The 15856-nt window shown below is 37.1% G+C and overlaps 1 protein-coding gene across 3 annotated transcripts in view; it reads right to left on the bottom strand.

Moving 5' to 3' along the window:
* Nucleotides 1-15856, bottom strand: part of SYT1 (synaptotagmin 1) — a 600629-nt gene that overhangs the window by 92650 nt on the left and 492123 nt on the right. For all 3 annotated transcript variants that reach the window (XM_030939619.1, XM_030939620.1, XM_010380423.2), the window contains one exon: nt 13794-13911. In XM_030939619.1, the coding sequence (XP_030795479.1) occupies nt 13794-13911 (118 nt within the window). The remainder of the gene's footprint in view (nt 1-13793; nt 13912-15856) is intronic.

Raw genomic sequence — 15856 nt, 5'->3', positions numbered from 1 at the left:
TATTTGGAAAGACAACCAGGAGCTGCTCTGGGACCAGGTCCTGCCACTTCTAGTCCAATTAACATTGCAACAGCAGGTTCCATCTTGTGGTGGTTCATTTTAGAGAGAGGGAGAGTTTGTCCAGCAACCAGGCATTAACTTGATAATTAGGATGACAGAGGCTCTGTTCTTCCTCTTTGTCCCTATTTATTGGCTCAATTAGCTGTGTCTGTCTTGGATCTGTTGTCATAAAAGAAGTACTTGGAAGGGAACTCGGTGTCTTAACTCAAATAAATAGCTTAACAAGCTGAAGGTGGTAGAAATATACTACTGGTCTGATTTCTTATAAAATATGCTGGGTCTTGCATCCACATAGTAACAGGAGATGGGAGGAGGATTTGCTGTTAGCTTCAGGATGCCAACATAAGTTAGCCAAAGCATGTGACTGCCATCCAAATAATGAAGAGGCATTCTTTGAACACACCACACCACACACACACACACACACACACACACACACACACACACACACACACACACAGTATTATTTATATCAGCCATATAGGGACACATATTCTCCTGGAGCCAGGATACGGTGAGAAAAATTAAGAGTTAACCAAGAACTGTCTTTTGCTTAGAAACAACCAATATTTATATATATAGTGCTTTCTACTTGGAGCTTCCACCTAACGTTATCTCATTTGTTTACTCAACAATGTGGCTGTCTCTAATACCCCAGTTTTATAGATGAACAGACTGAGGATCAGAAAGGTTAAAGGCTTCCAATCCAGGCTTTCTGGGGCCAATTGCTGTTCCCTTTCTGCTGCGCCCTGCTGGCTCTCAGGAGAGGGCCTGTTTATGGCTGAGTTGCAACTCCACCGGAGGCCAAGGAGGCAAGGACAAATGCTGGCATTTTCAGATAGGTATTTATTATTAGGCTTTGCCCTGTAGTAACTGTTAAATCATACCTTAGGTCTGCCTCTTGGCAAGGTCAGGGCACATATAAAGCATTTCTATAAAGTTAAATTCCTGATGGGAGGCTTTTAAGGTTTTTATATTTTAATGAAGTTATTAAAATGAAAGTTCAGACTTGCATAATTCATAAACATTCACTGCCTCTTTTAAAATCTCTTCTACTAAGCTATTTTTTAAAAATTTCAGTGAAATCCTTACAAACATAAAACACTAACATGTCTTTCCGGTAAGATTAGAATAGATTCCTAATTATAGTAACTGGAGATTTGCTGTGATATATTATTGCCCTTTAGGCTAGTTTCATTTGCAATATTTTCACTGCATTAAAGACAGTGCCATAAAATGCAGGAGTGTTTTCTAGAGACACAAATTGAACTGGCAACTTGTAGTAAAAGTAGCTTTCAAATGCTTACTTGTTTTTGTAAAGTCTAGAAATTGGAAAATTCCCTTAAAAATGACTTTCATAGCGGTATATAGTTTAACTTTGACTTTTAGTGACTGTCACAGATCTTTGCAAGTTGTTATCATAATAATGCTGCTGGATTGAGTGTTTTAATGGATTCAAACTCCTGGCAATATAGTTGATGAAAATTTGAAAATCTACAAGCTAATGACTTGCTTTTTTTTTTCTTTTCTTTTTTTTTTTTTTTTTTTCTGGTACTCTTTGCAATCAGTCTAGGTTGGTTTTTTAAGCAACACATTTTTAGGTTTTGAACTTAGGGTAATTGCATCTTACTTTAAAATCCTTTCTTATTTAGATGCATAATGACATTGTATAAATGTAACGTCTTACTTCTCAGCAACAGCAGCCAGTAGTAGAAGCAGCAGCAAGTACATTTTAGGAACATTAATAAAATAGAGACTTTCTCCTATTGCTTTACTTTCTCACTGATATGTTGAAACTCTTTGTATTATAGGGATATTAATATTTGATCTGTTTATGTGAGGCAAAGCTTTCTTTTAGTGTGTTACTTACCTTTCAAATTCATTTATGGCATTTATTTGGGAAGAATGACATCTTTACTATATTGTTCCCTATCCAAGAGCATGTTATTTAACTATTTATTTAGGTCTCATTTGAAGTCTTTTGGTGAAGTTATATAGTTTTTCTCATAGTTATATTTATAAGAGAATTACTAAATATACTATGATATGTTCAAACAAAGCGATGCTATGCAACCACTAGATATGGCAGACCGATATGTTGGTCCAAAGGATCTCTATTATATATTGCTAGGTGAAAAATAATTACAGAATAATGTGTTTAAAATCCCATTTTGTAAAATGCATATATATTTGTATATATATATGTATAGAATTGATATAAGCAGAAAGAATACCTGAAAGGATATAAAATTTCAAATTATTTCCTTGAGTCAATTAACTCTGAGGAATGGGAAAGGATTAGAGGGGCTGATTTGAGTTACTTTTTTACTTATGTATGAAAAGAAGTGGTGGGGTTATGGGTTAACTTTATTTCTTGAGCTTTCCTATAATTTTAAAACTAAAATTCTAGAGAAATATTTAAACACAGTGCTATTTGTGAAAGCATTTGTTTCCTTAATAAGGATATGAAAGTTCATAATATTCTCGACAAATCACAGCTGCATCAGTAGATTACTGAGTAATCTTGCAGTTTCATATGTATATGTAGTATATGTAGCAATTCTGCAAGTGCACTATCACGAAATGTGCATTCGGCTCTTTTTTTTGTTAACGGGACACTTTATTAGTTAATTACACCATCATATTGTTGACTGAAATCAGTAGTTTGAAATCTATTAATTTCTTAATCACGTTGCTTTAGTTTTGGGTAAAAGCAGTTTCAGTGGTTCTGAGGATATAAAATAAATGTGCTTATTTCTTTTTTAAAGTTAAATAAAATCATTTATTTCTGAAAGAAAAAATTTATAGAAAGCCTCCTAGTTTTCCAGTCATCACTGAAAATGATGTGCCACCAAACTTAGGCCATTAGTAATTCAAGAAGGCAGTCAGCTGCTATGGTCTTTTGACTTCCTTTGATAAGGAGTTCGTCTTTAAAACAGTGGACAAGTAAGATGCTGAATCATTGCCTTGTCTGTTCATGCTGGGCAAAAGGTGACCAAGGGATCATTCTCTGTCTTTACTTTTTCCCTTGAAAATGCCTTTATGACTGTCATTGAGGTATAACTACAGTAATGTGTGCATTTCTGTGTCACTCTCTTCTCTTATCTCTTAGAGATAGTCTGCTTCTTTTTTCTTTTTTTAACCACTAAAGGTGGTGGGGAGGGGGGAAATAAAGGAAGGAAGGAAGTAAAATCTTCTGAAAATGATGGCTAAAATAACCAATTGATTTGAAGAATTCCATTATCTAGTTTTTATTTATGAGCTGCTATTTCTATTATAATAGGATTACTACTGTATGATGCCAAAATAATTGCATTAAGTGATGAAACTAATAAGTCAGATCATTTGGAAGATGAAGATAAAATAATCAGTTAGATTAGTGGAATTTAAAAATTCATAACTGATTGTTTAGGCAGGGTATATTAAAGTCTGTTTCTTCACATATATTTTAGGGGCTCTGAGAACAGAGACATAAGTAGTCACAATCCCTGCTCTCAAAGTAGCTCATGCTGCAGCAGGTGGCAAGACTATGGTGAAAAGCGAACAATATCTTCATAACTGAGATTAAGAATAAGGTATTAAGGAACCAAGTAGAAACAGTTTATACTTTTGGAAGCAGAGGTGATTTAATAAAGTACAATTTTTTTTTTTTTTTTGAGACAGGGACTCGCTCTGTCACTCAGGCTGGAGTGCAGTGGCACAATCACAGCTCACTTCAGCCTTGACCTCCTGGGCTCGAGGTCTTCTCACCTCAGCCTCCCAAGTGGCTGGGACCACAGGTGTCCGCTACCATTCCCGGCTAGTATTTTTTTTTTTTTTAATTTTTTTTGTAGAGATGGGGGTCCCACTATGCAGCTCAGGCTGATCTCAAACTCCTGGGCTCAAGCGATCCTCCCACCTTGGCTTGCCAAAGCACTGGGATTACAGGTGTGAGCCACTGCACCTGGCCAGTACAGTTTTTTTTTTTTTTTTTTAAGACTGTCTTTGATGTTTCCATTTCTGAGCATTATTGTAGAGTTTGAGACTCAAAACTTTGCATGCTTTTGTCACCTATTATAGGCTTTACTATCAGGAATCTTATAACTTTATAAAAGGTATAAGAAGGAGAAAATAGCACTGACTTTTGCTACATGTTTTTAATAGTTTTATTAGAAACTCCCAAGTATCTCCTGGAAGAACCCACTAAATATAATTTTTAAAAATAGGAATTTGTTGGGGCTCTATTCCTCCCAGTGCATTTATTTACCTGCTAGAAATTCCGACCTTTCTTATTTTTTTTTTTTTCTGTTTACTGAATGAAGAGAAGGGAATAGAAGTGTCCAACTCAAGAATGCAAATGTAAGCATTCTGGGTTGGATTAGTGAGATATGCAGCTGTGGGCTATTTATGGTTACCCATGGAAAGGCTTGAGGGGTTCCTACAAGACAACACAAAGGTTTAGAGATGTCTCCTTATAAGCCTATAACACAAAACAGACAATACACTCATCTCAGTCTTATATTTCAATCTGTTCCATTTCCTAGAGCAACACGTATTTACAACCCAACTGTAAAGTAGTAAAGAAAATTTGACAAAGAATTTTTGAGTAGAAAGGTGCCTTTGAGATCATCCTGAATAGCTGTCCCTTTTATCTATTCTCTTTCAAACATCAAGGTGACTTCCTGATTCTAGTATTGTGGGATGTGATAAATAGGTAGGTATTACTCTAGCTCTACCTTTCAAGATTTTCAGACTTTCATCATATCCTTGTTCAGCCTTCCTTTTCCAGACCACAAAGTCCCACTGTTCCTAGCCTGTCCTCACACACAGCCCCTTCATCCCTCTATTGTAGCTGCCGTCCTCCAGCAGATAGTCATCTAACACCACCGTCTTTCCTGAGGTGGACAACCAAAACTCTGTGTATTGTACACATGAATGAGCTCTGGACTTGGACAAAGGTAGGGCATTTTCCCTCCCTTTTATTTATAAAATCTTCTGTGACAACATCAAGACTTTTTGGGGGTAGCAAAAAAGACACATTCATTTGGTGAATGTCTTCAATGGATGGTTCTATGTGACGTTTTTCTTGATTTATAATTGATCTTATTCCTCTATACTCTAAATTGGGTCATGTTTTCCCTTCAGTGTATTATTTTTTAGCTTGACCCAAATGAAGCACATCTACCACATTTTTTGGCTTACTCAGCTTAGCTAGATTTTTTAAATTTACCCACTGAGCTTTGCATTTCAATGGCTGGAAACATTTATCTTACCTTCAGAATTATGAGTTTTAAGGTGACTGGTGAAAGTGCCTTAGAACAGACCTCCCTGTTTCTACTTCTTCATCCGTAGATTTCTCTTGTTAACATTATCTAGCTGAAATGTATTTTCCTGGTAAGTTGTCTATTGCAATTCAAATTTCTTTAATTTTAATATTTATATATGTAATTTTGACCCAAAGAGTGCCATAACAATTTACAGGGGTAGTAAGCTTTTGTACTCCTACATCATACTGCCCCTCTCGCAATAATATCACGGACTCCTTTACAGAATTAGCCCTTGCTAAAATTTAGTTGTAAGTAAAAATTTTCTTTAATCTCCAAAAGGCATCCAAATCCCTTAAACTTGGACTCTCTTCCACCATGTTCGGCAACCTCTCTTCTGCACCTGTACAGGTACAGCTGAAATATCACTGTTTTGTGTCTCATCCTCTTTTGTGTATGAAGAATAAGTCACTAAAAATAACATACCAATCTGTGCATTAGGAAGAAACTGATACAGTCCTTTCCAGAATAAAAATCATTGATGACTATTCGATGTCTGGTGTTATGGACTTGTTGATCTCACCTTTGCTGTCTAAGTAGCCAAAGAACTAATTAAACAGTCAACCAACTGATTTATGTTAGTGAGTTCCATGATAGAATTTTAGTTCGAGTATAGAGGATATTTGGAATCAGGTCACTTTTGGATATCTTTCAAACTGCAGCATGTAGTTACCCACCTGTTCTCCAGGTTGAACCTGCTGAGCAATGATAAGGACCTAGACATCATGTTTTATTCATTGGAGTCTGAAGACAGTCTGCTTGGGTTGACATCCTAGCTCTGTCAAATAGTAATCCTGTGACCTCGGGCAAGTTATGTACCTCTCTGTCCTTCAGTTCCATCATCAATAAAATCACATTAAAAATAGTATCTACCTCATAGGGTTGTAATGGAGATTAAATCAGCCATATGTAAAGCATTTAGAACAGTGTCTGGCTCACATTCTGCTATGCAAGTGTCTGCTGTTTTTGCTCATATTCCCAAAGATTGGCATGGTGCCTGGCACAAAGGAGTTTTCACATGATGTTTGTTGACTGATTGGATATATACCTGCTGGCTAAAGAATTTACTTAGGAGTTTTTGTGCTAACTGTTCTGAACAAATACATTACAGTCTATCACTTATTTCTCTTGATTTCACGTCTGCTCATTTCTCTAAAACTGTTAGTCCTTCAGGCATAGCATTTCTATCCATTCTGTGGAAATGAGTAACTGTGCCTGGGTCCCAACTTGTACCGGGCTTGGCTATAATCCTTTCTAATTACTCATTTTCTAGAAAGATCCAGTTTCAAGACTTGTCATTTGTTTTTTAGACCAATCTGTTCACGTTTTAGGAATTTAGATGATTTTATCAATATTGTAGTTAAGCATTTTGAAGTGTCCCAGAATTGATATTATATTGTAACATTCATGCCTAAAATTATGATGAAGCTTCTGACATCACAGCCAACTTATTATGCATATTCCTGTTCCATTAGCTCAATAAGATGCCAGTTTATTTGCATATTATTGCTTGACCCTGATATCATGGCCAATTAATTTGCATATCCCTATCTAATTGGTTCAAATAAGTTTTTGCCATTTTATTTATTGGCCTGGCTCCCAGACTAGTGGCTTTTAGTTCAAATCAATTGAATTTGGAGTGTTTTTCTTTGTTGTGCTTTCAGCACCAGTGTAAGGACAGATAAGGGTGGTAGTCAAGGGTATTAGGAAATAGCTTCAGAATGTACAAAGGAAACATCTATTGCTTTTATTTCCTCTTTCAGTGGAGGAGACTCAAGAAAAAAAGATAATAATTTAGACATGTGGGCAAGGTATTTTTCAGGGAAGAGGATACTGGACTGATGAAAGAAATAGAACTTCTTATTTGAGGAAATTCCATTATATAAAGCAAAAGATGTATTCTATGTTACTGACAAAAAAAAAAAAAAACACACACACACACAAAATTCTAACTTGGAACTTGGCTGACCTAGGCCTCAGTTAAAATTATGACATAGTGTTTTAAGCCTCTGAAGTATAGTTTTCAAATTTAAGATGCATACAAATAACATAGGTATGTGTGTATGGATGGGGAGGACCTGTTTAAAATGCAATTTCCAGGTGCCCACCCCTAGATAATTCAATTACAGCTTGGTTTGAATTAGTCCTTGAAATCTTAGCTTTTAATAAGTACCTGAGGTGATTTTGATGGGGTTATGCAAAATATCACATGTTGATAAATACTGCCTGAGGGAAGGACCTACCTCTGCTGGTTCATGGTTTCTCCTTGGAATCTAGTAGTTACCTGAGGTTGGGTGAGTTGCTCTTTCCTAAATGATCTCAAATATTTAAATCTGGCTGCATTTCCCAAATTACATTTCTAGGACAGTAGAAAAGGAGATAGAGAAAAGACAAACCCACGAGTAACATTTAAAAAATGGCATTTTCCAGAAAACAGAGTGTGTGTGGGTGGCAGGAGAGGGACAGGGTAAATTTTGCTGGCCTAAGTCACAGTAGCTAATTCACACACTGGCAGTGTGACATATAGTGATGGCGACTCCTTCATCACCACGAGTCCCCTGTTCCCTCTCTATCGTTTCCCTCAAGTAGTTGCTGCCACTTTCAAACATTTCATTTCCCTTTTCTTTTGGAGACTTAGATGTTTTGGGGGAACTCTTCTACAGCTCCAAATGTTGCCTTTCGCAGTACAGATTTCATTTCATAGTGACAAGGCAGGACCAGGGATGGCCAGGAAGAGGACTAGGGATGGGGCAAAGAACAGAGAGTGAAAGGGACAGAAAAATGATGAAGGAGAGCACTTTGCAACCATCGTTGACCTGATCCCACCTCCTAGCCACCCCGCTAGCTCCTTGATGTTCAGGAGGCTGCTAGAACAGCTACATGTGATTTCAGCCCTTTACCATATGGGTTTCCAGGTTGCTCCCATGCTTGACATACTTTTGTTATGTTCTCCACTCCCCCAATTTGGGTGAATGCAAACCACATCAAAGGACTGTACGCTTTTTACCCTTGTTGATTTTCCATGGCTACTAGCAGTACAAACACAGAAAGAGGTCTCAAAAGAACTACATGCTAGCTTCAGGGAATGAAGGAAGTATAACAGGTCTGTGAGACCACATTCTGTTTCATATTGGGCCCAGCAAGAAGAGGAATCTGCCAGAAACCACAAGTGAAGCAAGAAAATCAATTTGTGGTTCTGAGAAGGCAAGAAAGGGGCTGCCCTGGAGCTATTTGACTAGGAGAATCCATAAGGGTTTGCACTTATGAACATTTTCCCCAGTCTCCAAGAATCCCTCCATCTCCAACAATCCATGAAGACTCCATTTCTAGTCTTCTCTACTGTGAGGACCTCATCTTGATGTTTTGATTTTGGGCAAGGAAGGCACCTCATGCAGGTAAGAGCTGAGGAATCCTCATTCTCTCCCATCTTGAAGGTAGGGATGTGGGCAAGGCTGAATGCTATATTGGAAAGTCCTCTGCATTGAGAACAGGGGGATCTGAACTTCAGTCCTACCCTCAGGTCAGCTGAGATCAAATGTCAGTAGCAATAAGAGCAATTGCAAGTAATGAACATCCCCATCTGTGTGCCACATGCAGGAAGATAGTTTATGGATACTGTCTAATGCCTCTAAGCTTCAGTTTTCTCACTGGTAAAATAAGAATGTCATCTTCAGAAACTACCTCACAGTGCTATCATGAGAACCACATGAGAAAACCAAGTTAAAAAAGATTTCTAAATTAGAAACTGTTCTCTAATTGATAATGTGACTTTTTAACAGTCAAAAATAATTCTCAGATTGAAGTAGAAAAACAGAATTTCTACTGAATAGATCAAAATTTAAAAGCTATAATCACTTCAATTTTTGCTGATTTTAAAGTTTAGTGTTTCCTTCTTTAAACAGCCATGTCCTTAAACAGAAAACTTTCAGAATTTCATTTAATTTACAATAGAAAGCCTAAACTAAACTTACAGTATTGACATTCCTCATTAAAGCTGTACTCAGAAGTGTCAAATTTCTGAGATGACAAAAAACAAAGCGAAACACCAAACTTGAGGAAAGTAATTGCTGTGACACAAATAGGGACAAGAAGCAAAGTATCTGATTAGTCTCTGACTTGGGAGTTTACACAGGTATAAATTTAAGAATAAAAGTTACATACTTTAGCTTAAAACTATGAGACACATAGCCTCATGCCTTTGGGAATCCTCAACGTTTCCAATGCCTTCACTTTGACCTCTTTATTCTCTTCCCCAATTTTCCCAAGTAGAAAACATTTATTGTTTGAAGGAAGATTTACTCCACACAGAGATGTGTAAAAGGCAACAAAGCTATTGAGACATGTTTACTAGGCAAAAGGCTTGATTCTTTCCAAGTACAAGGCAAAAAATCCTACATGTATTCTACAGCACCGACTCACTCCTGAAGAACAGTCTTGCAGCCTGCAAGATTCAAGATCTCAATACAAATACAATCATGCACTGTGTAACCACATTTCAGTCAAGGATGGACTGCCTATAGAATGGTGGTCCCATAAGATTATGATACTGTATTTTTATGGTACCTTCTCTATTTTTAGATACATAAATACAATTGCCTACAGTATTCATTATTGTAAAGTGTAGATTGGTAGCCTAGGAGCAATAAGCCATACCACATAGCTTAGGTGTGCAATAGGCTGCCGAATCTAGGTTTGTGTTTATGATGTTTGTGCAATGATCAAATAACCTAATGACACATTTCTCAAAATGTGTGCCTGTCGTTAATCAACACGACTGCAGTTAAATTCAGAAATCCTCACTGTTGCTCACAAGCACTTGAAAGTTGGGATATTAAGAATGCAAGTGCAAGAATCTACTGTCGAGATGTGTATAGTCCAATTAAGCTTGTCACTGTAAAGTATGAAGGGCTGGGATTTGCATCTTTTGGCATATGGATATACAATGGAGGCAAAATCTTTGTGTAATGCATTTTGAATGAATACTGTAGGAAGGAAACAACCTTGTTGGAGAGCAATAAGAAAATTATTTTACATATGTTTCCATGTTTTATTTTCTCAAATGTTTTGTTAATTATCTTAATTCACTATAGTGTCTATGCAAAACGTGGGCCTACTGATACGTTTGCCTGAATTAATCAGCTAATTCCATCAAACAATCAGATAAACTTTTTTCCCCATTGAAGCAAGTAATTGGTTAAATCATCCATTGGTTGCTTTCCCATGTTGCATATTTAGCCCAAGATTTGATAAAATTACTAATAGAAATGACTACAATAGTATTTAGTGAGCACTTAGTTGTGCCAAGCCCTGTGCTTTCATTTAATTCTCATAGCATCATCAACAAAGTCCTCTCATTATTCCCACTTTATAGATAATGCAGCTGAGGCTTAGAAGAGTTAAATAAATAACTTGTGCAATGTCAAATTGCTAGTTAGTGGCAGATGGAGTTTAAACTCTGGCAAAACAACCCACTTTGGTTCCAATTAACTAGTCATTTCCAGCAAATGTACTTTGGCATTTGAATTACCTAGAATGATCTTATTATATAATTTTGGTCTCCTCATACATCGGTCAACTTACTTTGAGACAGACCATCCAAGTGCTTAAAGTTATTTTAATGGTAAGTGGGTTAGACACATTTGAAATGCAAGAGTTGTTTTTTCAGGCCATAGCTCCTTTGTAAATAATTCATTATTCATTCAGCAGCTATGCTTAGTGCTACCCGTCACTGAGAGCATTGTGGGAGGGATAAATACAGAACACAGTCTAGTGAGAGAGAAGCATGATGTTTGAGGGGTGTAAACAAACAGCTAGCGGCATTTTAAAAAAGGCAAAGATTTGTTCTACTGGGATGGATCTTAAAACCATGAGGTCTTAAGACCTCATGAGTGGGTGGCATTTCAGCAACAACCTGGAAGAAGTGAAAAAAGTGAGCCATGAGGTATCTGTTCTCTCTCCCAGACACCCCATGGCTGTTCTGTCTCCCAGATGCCCCATGGCTATTCTCTCTCCCAGACACCCCATGGCTCAATTCTTCACTTCTTTCAGGTTGTTGCTGAAATGCCACCTACTCATGAGGTCTTCCCTAAACCCCATTTAAGATGAATCCCCAATATTCCTTATCCTACTTCCTGCTTGACTGCTCCATAGCACCTGTTACCTCTTGGTAGACTCATGCTTTTGCTATCTGTTGGTTTATTTTCTGTCTCCCTGCATTAGGATGCAAGCTGCAGGAGGGGAGGGTCTTTGCACTGTTTTATCCACTAATGTAAACCTAGTGCTCAGAACAATGCTGACTTAAAGTAGGGACACAATATATGTTTACTGAATGAATGGAGGAGATAATGCTTAAGCTGGGCCTAAAGAATGGGTAGAATTGGCTAGACATTGTTGGCAGGAAGAGAATTCCAGGTGAAGGAAATGACCTAAGCAAGTAATGGAGGCAAAAAGTTGTATAGTTTGTTTGCAAAATAGTGTGCTGGTCAATTTGTTGAAAATGAGATATGGCATGACATAGGCTGGATGTATCTACAGTACATATACTTAAGTGAAGAGACTGATTATGGCTTAATTCCACAGGCAGTGAGGAGCCCTTAAAATTAGGGCTTTTTAGCTGGGCGCAGTGGCTCACGCCTGTAATCCCAGCACTTTGGGAGGCCGAGGTGGGAGGATCACGAGGTCAGGAGATCGAGATCATCCTGGCTAACACGGTGAAACCCCGTCTCTACTAAAAATACAAAAAACTAGCTGGGCGAGGTGGCAGGCGCCTGTAGTCCCAACTACTCGAGAGGCTGAGGCAGAAGAATGGTGTGAACCCAGGAGGCAGAGCTTGCAGTGAGCTGAGATCCAGCCACTGCACTCCAGCCTGGGCGACAGAGCGAGACTCTGTCTCAAAAAAAAAAAAAAAAAAAAAAAAAAGAAATATCTATCTATGGTGATGGGAACTCATTTCTGGGACCCTGGAAGAAGCCAGGACAAATGAGGGGCCCTGAAGCTTTTCTGGCTTCATGGTAAAACTGCTCTGGAATTCTGCTGAAGCATATAGGATGCCTTAGGAAGACTAGCAGAGTACTAGACATAGGTGATGAGGGGATGGTTGGCATGGACATTTGGGATAAAGCATAAGAGAGAGGATACAAAGAAATCATGTCATGATAGTTGGCTGTTGAACCAAAGGAGAGGGAAATGTTAAAAGTGTCTGAAGTTACCTTAGGATACTAAGTAATAATCTGGGAGTGAACTGTTATTGTAGTTAAAAATTTCTCTGCATGTTTTTCATTTATAGTCACATTAAATACTCTATATTTCTAGAGAACACTGTGCTCTTTGCTTTACATTTGCTTTGTTACACTACTAGGCACAATAAAAACAGCAAGTTATTAAATAGGGTCTTAATGACATGAAAGAATTAGTACAGCTTCCCCAGATGACTTATTTATAAAGAGAAATAAAGTTAGGTACCAGGAGAATTTGGCTGACAAATTAGTGGGTAAATGAGGGGAAGCTCAGCTGCAGCACTTTTTAGCTGTTATGCTTTAGAATAAAAAATCACCATGCTGCCTTAGGATGACCTTTTAAAGTTTGCAATATTTTTATTAAAGAAAGCATTGAATAACCAGTAATGTTGGTTGTAATTCCACAGCCACGAACAATGACAACTGCAGTCAATTTATGATGACCTTGTGGCATATCAAGAAAATTCCTCACACTTTAATGATTTAGCGGAAAATTAAAAACATAATTGATTTAATCATACGGAGAAGAAGAAAAATTATGTTCAACCGTGGAAGTGACAAGTCCTTGAGCTGACTTTGCTTTTGAGGCAGGGTATACGTTATTCACTATGTTTTACTGAGATCGGGTTGTATAGAACTTTAAATCCCCACATCTCTCCTATCCTCAGTGTAAGCTGTGGAATTAAATGCATTACCATAGGGGTTCACTCTCAAACAGAGATTTCATTATGTATATATGTTGAAATACCATGTCTTTAATAAATGGTATTGTAGGAACTATGTTAGGCTATCAAATACCTAATAAATAAGTCTCAGAGAAAACATTATTTTTTATATCGTGGGTGAATTTTGACCAAAAACCCCCTCCACGCTCAACAAAATTATTATAATCTGTCATAATCACTCCCTTTCAGAAAAGAAGCAAACATTTTCAGCTTTCAATGCCATCAAAAAGACAATGGATACTTTGGCTCCAAAGAAGGAAAATAGATTTCGTCTTCTATGCCAATTCCTATAAATTGAGAGTGGCTTCCTGGGGCACTGTGTTGGGATGAATTCTGAGACTGCTTCCAGGCTCCGTAGGAAAGAGAACTGTGATCAATTAAGGAGTGGGGAGTCGCAGCATGTGCGCCATGCATTTGGTATCCACGATGAGACAGCATTTGAAAAAAATCAATAAACACCGCAGGCTTACCAGATAAGCCACCCACGTCCATCTTCTTCAGGTTCTTTGCCTCCAGAATGACAACAGTCAGCTTACCAGCAGTAGGTACGTAGCGAAGGGAGAAGCAGATATCACCCAATTTCTCTTGCTAAGAAAACCAATAAGAAAGCATTAGTAATTTTTCAAATGCAAGTAAATAGAGTTTTAACATATATATTGTAAATTCTTCAAGAGGAGGATTATGTTGGTTAGAATTTGAAAATTTTAGATCCATTGGCATTTACACAGTGGCCTTTCATTGACTAAGGTATCAAGAGTAGTAACAGCTTTTATTCTTTTTTAAGACCATCTATTTCAGTTTTTAACAAATATCATCTATACTTTAATGTTCATCAAAATATATCTATAATTGAATGGTGCAGGAAATGAGAACAACATGACTTTTAAAGAGAGTCTGTGCTCTGAATAGCACTGCAAAACTCTTGGCAAAATTTTCATATTTTTATTAAATAACTTTGAAAAAAGCCTAACACTTTAGTCTAATCAATCTACCTAAATTTTTGTCCTTTTACATTTCAAATAGGATTACCTCTAATACTCTATATTTAGGTTTTTGGGAAAAAGACTTGCATTTGTGTTTCATTAAATTCTGTTTGTTGATGAGAAATTCTGAATTCCTGATAGCTGAAATGTAACAAAGGATAAGGTTTTGCATTTTTAGTATTACTCATCTTAAGTGAGGTCTAACTTTTTTTCCTAATCCTAAAAATCTGAGCAGCAGGCTAGAAAATGGAAATCCATATTAACACAATGCAAATGCATCTCATAACTTCTCATGTTATTCTGCTGATACCATACTTTAGGCCCAAAGAACATTCAACAGTCCTGTACTCAGGCGTTTTTGAACAACTGATCAAGTGTTTACAATGATGATGGTATAGGGAATTTTACATTTTTTCGGAAAAGATTCCGACTGATTATCCTACCTTAAGTTTTTTATTTTCTAGGGTGATTAATTAAGAACTATATTATTGTGCAACATAAGTAGAATTTGCATTCACATTTATAAGCATGAGATAGAGATAGAGAGAGAGTGCAAGAGAGAGAGTTTGTTGTAAGCCTCCCAGATACTGGAGGCTCTAGAGTGCTTTCTGACATGGAGGATGGCAAATCAGGACTTATTTTAGTGTTTCCCACAATGAAATGTGAATTCCGATGCTATAGAAGGCAACAGTTATGTCAGACTTCTGCAGATAGACTTTTAACATAGGAACGAGCTACAGAAGGCCATATACTAAGGCACTTTCAAGTTAAACCCATATTGTGACTATATGTGTCTTTATCTATAACTTGACATACGTGTTAAGTCAGCCAGAGTCTCCAGTGTGGAAATAGGCACCTAGATGTAATTTAACAGGTAAGAAAATGTAATTCCCCCCCCTCTTTTTTTGGGGGGGGTGTATTCGTTATATCCATTTTTCAAAAGAGAAAGGTTGTAATTTATCTATAATTGAGAGGTAATACATTCAATGTGTGAGGGAGAAATAGTGTCTCTTTCTGCTAAAGTAATGTCTGTGCTGGAGACATCACCATATATGTTTATAGCTCCAAGTCTTTCATTTCTTGAGTCCCCATAGCATTTTACCATACATCTCTATGTTACTAAGAACTCTGTTTTTGTCTTAGTGTGTATATGTCTTAATTCTCCCACATGACTGTAAACTCCTTGAAGACAGGATCCATGATTAAATTATCACTTTCCACACAGTTTCAAAACTTAAATAAGTGGAAACTTTAGAAAATACCTGTGTTGAATTATCTAGGTCATAACCCCCTTCCATTAATATAAATAATAAAGAGTTACTTCTAATGTGCTGAATTCACCTGATGTGCCTACACACTCTTAGGAATTAATTTATACAACAGGAGAGGCTAGTGGAATAAATTACTCTTCAGAGTCTCTGAAAATAAAGAATGGGAGACAATATCATGGAAATTAATATAAAATATGGACAAATTTATCTGAAATGTATGGGACAAGAGAAATGTAAATGAACAAAATTACTGTTCAAAATGCTCATTAGGAGGAGGGC

Source organism: Rhinopithecus roxellana, chromosome 10 (genome assembly GCF_007565055.1).
Source record: "Rhinopithecus roxellana isolate Shanxi Qingling chromosome 10, ASM756505v1, whole genome shotgun sequence".
In the NCBI taxonomy this organism is placed as follows: Eukaryota; Metazoa; Chordata; class Mammalia; order Primates; family Cercopithecidae; genus Rhinopithecus; species Rhinopithecus roxellana.
The sequence above is the reverse complement of the archived record's forward strand: the minus strand, read 5'-3'. Positions and strand labels throughout refer to the sequence as shown.